We start from the raw sequence: 8402 nt of genomic DNA on the forward strand, positions 1-8402 counted from the left end.
AAAAAAAACCCATTTGGATAACATATGGACTAAGAATAATCATGAAAGGATCAAACATTCCCATAATTCACTCATCTTTTTAGTAAATGGGATACGTAAAAAGCTAACCTAGTCACTGGATTTTTTAAGAGCTTTGTCTCCATAAACCGCATTTGGGCCTAAGACTGTTTCTGCTGCCAAATTCCCTAGTTTGCAAAAAACTTGAGTCTGCCCAGTGTTCAAACCTGGATATCGCAATGAGCACTGGCAGCATGGCAGCACACTACTGTGCCTCGACCTGTTCCAGTTCGCTCCCCCCACTTCTGTCACTTTAACAGGAACCACAGTTATCTCAATACAAGTAAATTTTGGTAACTTTTTATCCTTCCTTGTATAGTAACCACAAACCAAATTTTTTATGTCCAGTAATTGAAATGGAAGTCATACATAAATATGTGACATTCAAAATTTGATCATACACAACAACACAGTAGCCATGCCATAAAGCCTGCAAATTATAATGCATATCCCTGTTTCCAGAGACACCCTAAATGCAAAAGGAAAATTATGATTCTATAAAGGTTTGTGATAAATTTAATTATACAGTATTCTGGAAATTGCATTTGCTTTCATCACTGGGTACAGGCGAGCAGAATGTTCCTACTCAGTTGGGCCCATGAGAAGAAGCTGCACCTGATGACGGATGTGCTTCTAACAGGCCCAACTGAGTAGGACCTGATGAAAAAAATCAGGCTTCTCAAACGTGCATTTTAAACATATTAAAAAATTACAAATTAGTATTCAACCTTTCAGATACTTTAGAAGTATTAGTAAAGATCATGTGCAACTCAGTAAGGCACCTGTAAATACTAGTTAATACAAATCTGAGTAACAAGGCACTAGGAACTGATTCAACTGAAAATTGACTCATGAGCTTTATCTGAAGCAGGGAAGTCTTAGCCCTCCAAAGACACTTGTTACCATGTGCCCACACAAAGATTCTAACTGTCCACCTGCCAATTTACACAAAAACTGGATTTTGCACTTACTACATTCAAAACAGAACTTGAAGAGAACAAACAACAGTCACTGTTTTTCAAATCTTTCAAGCTTTGACAAACATTTCTCTGCATCTGAGTGACATCTGTAGGACAAAACAGCATTTACATATGAAAGAAATTCCAACAGACAATCTCTTGGTGGGGCCAGCACAAGGCAGACAATGAACTCCAGCCCATCAGGTGACCAACAACCCACCATGTCTATATTATGACATTACCTGCTTCGTTAGAACATAGTATGCATATGCAGCCATTGCTGTGCCATATGTAACGAAGTATGTGACAGGCTCCATGATATCCCACGAGTATTCCCACCAAGTGAGACGAGCCAGGATACCAAACTGCACAGACATCAGGCCTAGGCCCACCCATGTGAGGATAGTGGTACGTCGCTCTGCTACGGTCTCCAATTCTTGTCGCTTCTGTGATGCAGGCAAAGAACAGGACAAGAGTCAGATGCAGATACAAAACTGTTTCCTTGTTTCAGTGCATACGTACTTTTAACAGCCTAAAAATACGCTCACTATTTCAGGAAGCTTCAAATTCAGATGAAGTGTACCATTAAATACATGTACTCTGTGACTTATATGGCAAGAAATGTGTCTGCATCTCTATATCCTTTTATTCAATATTTCAGAAAAGTGTGCATCACAATTCTGCTGTAGTAACGACTCATCTAGAAATAAATGCAGTTGGACCAATATGTTCACATCTCACAGCAAGAATGAAGGAGTAAATTAAGCTGGACAGATAGCCTCTCGCCCCCCCCCAAAAAAAACTTAAAAATGTAAACAATTTAAAATATATATGGTAACAATAGTACTTCATCAAAATTATTCCCACAAAAAATAAAGGGAAAATTAAATTAGGATCTTTGCCTTCTCATCTCTGAGAAAGCCTAAAGATTAATATCCACAAACTGCTAATTGAATATACCTTTCAGCAAAATGGGGATATCTCCATACTCCACAATTTGTGGTAAAACATCCCAAAATTTGTATTTCTGTTACCTTAAAGACTTTAATATGATCTGTATGGGCACCCTAGGCAGGAAGCGTTTGTTAAGGGATGACTGAAGAGTTACTGCCACAGATAGTGAACTGCATCTATCTGGACCCAAGATACTATGAGCTGTTTGCACCACTGAAAACGCTTCTTTTGGGCCATCATTTCAAACATGATTTTGAGGTACTTGAAACAATTCTTCCACAGAGGCATCAATAAACTGGTGTGCTGACGGGATGTGGCAGGGCACAGAGTGATTCTGTGGAGAACTGACTTTAGTGTTGAATACATTCCTATGTATGATCTGAGAGAAGTAAATTTACGAAACAAACTTTTTGAACTTCCCTCTTGGCAGTGGTGGTGTTATTTTGGCATTTGACATATGTAGTGAATAGGACACCTATTCTAGCATTCATAACCTATTTCTGCTGCCAGTGTGCTCTAAGCCAGAAAGCTAGCTGAATTTTTCCATTATTTCTGATCCAATTACCATCATGTCTTAGGTCATATTTCTGTACCTTTATGTTTCTGCTATTAAACTTCCATTCTGGTTACATCGATGGCTTGCACTTTTCTGAAGAACCACTACTAACATTCTGATCACAAGAGATCACTGTAGGGCGCGGTGCAAGGGGCGAGAAGGCCCACCACTTATACATTCATACATTCAACATTCTGATCACTCGCATCATTCACGTTCATACATCTTGCATGTAAACCGCGCAAGTGTGAAAACCTTACTTCAAGATGCCAGTAATGCAAATGGTCTCGCTCTTGCTCCAATTGCCTCAGGTGACACTGTGTGTTTAAGAAAACTGTACGTACACTTCAGTATGGAAACTGGGACAGCTCAGTCAGTATACACAGAGGCTGGACAACAAAGGGTTTGTGGTTCGACTGCCAGCAATGCCAGTAGATTTTGTGTTGTCCACAGAGTCCAGACTGACTCCACTCCTCACCCACCCTCCTATCAATGGGTACTGTGGCTCTTTCCCCGCAAGTAAAGCGGCTGGGGCATGAAACTGACCTCTCACCTCTATCTAGTACTGAGGTCAAGATTACGTTGATCTGGGCATCCGGCTCCCATACTCAGACATTTTCATGACATTCTAATTAACTGTACACCAGGGAAAATTTATGCTTCAGAGGCTTCAGTATCACTGGAAGCAACGTCCTCCAACTTGCACCAAATGAGACCTCTACACATGGCCCTCAACTTTACTTGTTGGAACCACAAGCTGAAGGGAATATCTGCATCTACGGTGGTGAACAAAGAAACTGGATAATGAGCAACTTCACAGTTCTTCACATATTGTTACAGTGGTTGGGGCATGCTTGGGGAGAACATAAATGCATATAGAATTTCACTTTGAAAACCTGACCTACGCAAGGAGAGGATAATAAGAATGGATCTTAATCAATGAACATATGTATGTATACATATATGATCACCATATACTCATATTAAGGAATATGAAATGATTTGTCTATCAGAGTTCTGTCAAGCAGTAATTAGCCAGCATTATAAACGAGTATAATCTCTTCTTTCTACTAAAGCTCTGGATACAAATAAATATCACCACCTGGTGTAGTAAAAAAAGTAAAGTTGTCCATTTGCTTAATTAGTTACCCACTATGCCATAGGGATGTATGGGGGAGTGGAGGGAGGGTACAGTTCCACTAGATGGAGGTGAGTGCTCAGGTTTACACCCCTGGGGAAACAGCCCCCCTAGTACCCACTGGAGATGAAGCTGGGTGGGCCCCAGAGCTGGACAGGACACTGTGGAGAGGAGACAAATCTTTGCACTGCTGGGAATTCACCCCAGGCTGTCCATACTGACTGAGCTATCCCGTCTGCTGTAGTGCCTCACTTTAACCTTCTTCAAGGCTCACTAACCTTCATTCAGGACAGGAGAACTGTGCCTGCTCCCTGTGCATGTATCTTACTGACATCTTTTCGAAGAATCAGAAAGTGGAGCCAGCAAAGTTGAAGCTAAATATTACATTTCAATCAAAATGTATGCACATCCCACCTTCCTAGAATCTGATATTTTCAGAACTTCAAGTTTACTTCATACCAGATAACTCTTAAATCAAAGGCTGGCAGATCTGAACTGTGCATGTAACTAGAGGCTGGCCTTGGCAATAACATTCCTGCTGACTGTCTACAGTACTTACACCATTCACACAACATTACTGTAACAGCCAAATTACAAACTGCACCGTCAGATTCAGTTTCTTAAAGTACAAGCATGTCTGCAGAATGGAAATAAAAAGCATTGCTAGAAGCAGCTTCACATTACAGTAAAGTTAAGCTATCCCTGTAACAGGCCGTGGAGGCCCAGAGGGTTGTGAGATGTTCAGGCTCCCACATTTTCTAGACAATCGGCTCACAGATGGCAGTGAGGTTGTCAGCCTTACATGCCAGCAGGCCGTCCTTTACCCCCAGGGGCATAGTGTGGCTGGAAGGATTAGCTAAATTGAAAAAATCCACCTCATCGGGATTAGATCCCACGACCTTCCAGCTTGTAGCATAGTGCCTCAACCGACTACGCTATCACGTGCCCCCAGCATCACATTACAAACAGTGAAAAATGTTTAGAATTAGAATTGCATACTCTTCTGTAGTCAATATATTGCATTCACTTTCTTAAGTGAATACTTTTTACCCTCAGATGCCATCCAGTTTAAATGCTGCAAAGGTAACGCTATCTGTAAAATGTCTATTCAGATTTGTGAGGTAGCTCTTTGAATTTCCACAATTTGGGATCATCATTAGCACACAATGGGTTAAAATTAGACAAAGTTTGATTGAGCTTCATACATCATACACAGACTGAAATGAAAAATGTTGATCAATGTCTGATGTAAATTCACAATATGAAATTTCATGAAAATCTGCTGAACACGTTTTGTAACATGCTGATGGATAGGCAAACATAACCTCACCATTGTAAGGATGCACACATCATGCTCTGCTCAAATAGGCAACGCAGCTTTGGAATGTTTTCTATTTTGGAGCTGATATACATTCCATAAAAAAACGTGATTTATTTCAAACAAGCATCACGGTAGCAAAAAAAAACACACACACACACACACACAAAGAGTACATTTACAGTACAAACTATGAATGCTGGCTCACAGTCTTCTGATACTCACTTGTTCAAGAGGTTCAAGCTCTACTTTGAGCTCCTCCAGTTGGCCACACAGTTCGCGTTCCTTGTTCAACTGATGTTCCTCTACATTGAGTGCCTCATACAACTGATTCACCAAATTCCTGACATCTGACAACTGACGGACTTCTTCCTAAACAAAACATGACATAAACATTCTCATGGACGGTTTGCAAATACATGTCTCCCTCTTTATATTAAAAACATTCTCTGAATGTCATAACTATGGACATAATAATAAAAATAAGTTTTCTCACCTTTGCCCAGCAAAATATACAGTAAGACGAGCTTATTTAGCTTTCTGTTCTTTCATGCTGTATTTTAGAGACTCAGAAGCCTCACCTTTGTCAGCCTCTCTTGCCGAGGAGTTTTTACTAAGTAGACATTGTCGTTGACAATTAGTTTGAAATCATCCTCCATCAGAGCTTCTATTGTATTGGAGGACGCGATTCTAACTCCGTCTGTAAACAATTACATCAACCGACATTACATGTGCTTCACACTGTGCTTCCTAAGTTTCAAAACGATGAGATGGCTTGCATCCTACTACAGAACAGCAAATCTTAAAAAGTAAAGATATATTTCAAAAAGGAAATTCTTGCCTTTAGACTGCACCTGCACATGCATAAAGTTCCAAACTGCTGTGCACAGTGATGTGGGCGTGACTTACCTACACTGCTGACAGCCACTCGGTCGATGCCATGGTCCTCGTGGCACAACATGGCCAAGAAATCACCGACAGTGTTACTGACAGGTCGAAGAGTAAATCGACACCGCTCCCGGCGAGATGGCAGAGGGACAGTCACTTGAGGTAAGCCTCTGAAGTACTCCACACTCACTTCTGCAATAACCAGAAAGCTGCTGAATTCACTTATCAAGTGACAGCATGGTCTGTGAATGTCAAATTGGAAAGCACGTGAAAGGTACCGTCTCAACATCTCCCCGGAAGGACCAAGGGTAACCACAAAGAGTCCCAGTCAGGATCACCAGGTTACTCTGAAATTGAACCTAGAACCCCCCACCTGTCCAAAATATGAAGTAGAAAGGCAAACAAGTGAAACAAGTCTGCCTGCTGTTGTTGAACAAAATACATATTTATTTATAGAGTAAAATCTCATGGAATGTGTCGCCGTGTAGTCTCATAGGAGATGCGCCAGACTACACGGCGTCACACCCCAGAACAGAATAATCTTCATAGTTATCACTGGCATGACCGCCCAAAATATAGTTCATTTGAATGGGTATTTGACTGGGCTCAACAGACACGGTAATGAAGGTAACAAATTCGTTTGACGTTAATTCGAAATTCAGAAATAGACCGGCTGCATGTATCAGGATGCGACAAGAAGCTGAAGTCAGGGGCCCGGACCGAGGGTAAAAGTGTCGAGGGGGCCAGCCTGCTGAAGTGGGGACGGGAGTTCGTAGCTCGCAGCTGTGGAGTACATTAGCTTAAATGGCGGGGGTTTTTACATCTGACCGATACGATTTTGATTAAGGGTAAGGAACTCTGTTTGAATTAATCGCAAATGATGGATTTGTATTGGCGTCGGGCAGCAGGAAGAGCTGGTGCGTTGCGGGCCTCTTTGTGTCAGCTTCAGAAGATAATGGACGTGTTCCTTAGCCTCTCCATGAATATACTAAAGACTGTTTAATACGTCTCAACTTCTTTCAAAGGATGCACCATCTGGAGTTGTCTCTACATCACCGTATCTTAACGCCTTGGCGGCTCTAGCAATTCAAATTCAAGCACACGAACTCGTGACAAGGGTGACTGACTGTGGCTTCCCAGCAAATGCGACCCTCGAGACAAAACCAAACCTGTCACAGCTGAGTTACCGTACCTGAACAATCCCATAATTAAAATAATTACCCGAGATATAATTTACACGTCTCCAATTGAGTCACAACTACTCAAGTCACGAGTCTGGTATGCTTTTGGCCGGTTATGTTTACAAGTGTCCCCCCAACATTCTGGTAGACACTCTCCTTTACTGAGGGGGTGGGGGTACCTGGGCTACTGGGCCCACGGAGTTCACGCAAGGAGCAAGAGCACAGAATGAGGACATGAAATGTGCGGGAGTGAAACTGCTACATCCGGGTTTGTTTCTCTGTTCCGGTTCCGGTTAGTTCGTCTGACTCAGTATGCCATGCGTTTCAGCGCGTGAAGAGGCGGGCGGGCCTACTTACACTCCACAGACTCTGAACTCGTGCGTGCTACATATGCAGCCGATCTCATCTTTCTCCTCTGGACTACCCTACCAGAATTAAACTGTATCTGTACATGTCCGAGGAAGCGTCATCATCAGGTAGTGACGCAGATCCATACGTCAGCAATACAAAGTTGCTAGATTCCGTTTGCAACGTACGGTGGGTATCGACATCCCCATGCCGGGTCTCTCCTTCCGTAACAGATGGCGTGAGCAAACGGCTGCCATGTTCTCTATGCCGGACAAGTGATGTCTTGCGCCGTGCTCGTCTGTTGCGTACAATCAGGGCTCTCCAAGGAGGCGGTCCGCTCCTTTGTTACTGCACTTCTTTCGAAAGCACTGATTGACGTGAAACAAATTTTTAATTTCCGACTTCCAAGGTGGAGGCGCCAGCCGCTTTAGGTATTTGCGTCCTGTGAGCTGTTTGCTGTTCACTTCTGCAGTCTTTACGTGACGAGGACGGCTTCACATCCTGCTCTGTGCACGCTTCTTTCGGCCTGGATCACAGTCTCGTGTTTACGTACATGTGAGGTCCTCACAGACTGCCTGCCGTTTTCTTCTGGGCTGGGACATAAAGTCTTCGGAGAAAAGCACTCCATCTTTTAACCCGACTGACCTTGAATACTGAAGTAGCATGTCCCTTCGAAACGTTCATATCCGCCTACATGACTAATGCGTCACAACCAGGACTGACGGGATCATCGTGTAGCAGTCCGGTCTCATTCACACAGCACCAATGCTTCCTACTGTTTCACGGTTTCTCTGTCAGGCAGGCCGGAGCAACATTCTGAAGACGGAACTGCAAGTGATTTAGCAGGAAGCGGTACGCGCGAGGTGTGTCCGTCCATCCGGTAAAGGTAAGGTTGTACCTCTGCTTAATTATGCACCACGACATGAAGACGTATGAAGTGAAGATACACCTGCACAATTCTTAACCCCGGCACTTCACGTCCTAGCCGCTTTAACCCCAGGGA

The 8402-nt window shown here is 42.9% G+C and overlaps 1 protein-coding gene across 1 annotated transcript in view; it reads right to left on the reverse strand.

The window, feature by feature from the left end:
- Positions 1-8402, reverse strand: part of LOC111872601 (calcium uniporter protein, mitochondrial) — a 69063-nt gene that overhangs the window by 1762 nt on the left and 58899 nt on the right. Inside the window, exons 3-6 of the mRNA XM_023866669.2 lie at positions 5892-6062; positions 5564-5682; positions 5208-5354; positions 1259-1462 (exon numbers count right to left, since the gene is read on the reverse strand). Coding sequence (XP_023722437.1) covers positions 1259-1462; positions 5208-5354; positions 5564-5682; positions 5892-6062 — 641 coding nt within the window. The remainder of the gene's footprint in view (positions 1-1258; positions 1463-5207; positions 5355-5563; positions 5683-5891; positions 6063-8402) is intronic.

This window comes from Cryptotermes secundus, unplaced genomic scaffold, assembly GCF_002891405.2.
Source record: "Cryptotermes secundus unplaced genomic scaffold, Csec_1.0 scaffold1928, whole genome shotgun sequence".
Classification (NCBI taxonomy): Eukaryota; Metazoa; Arthropoda; class Insecta; order Blattodea; family Kalotermitidae; genus Cryptotermes; species Cryptotermes secundus.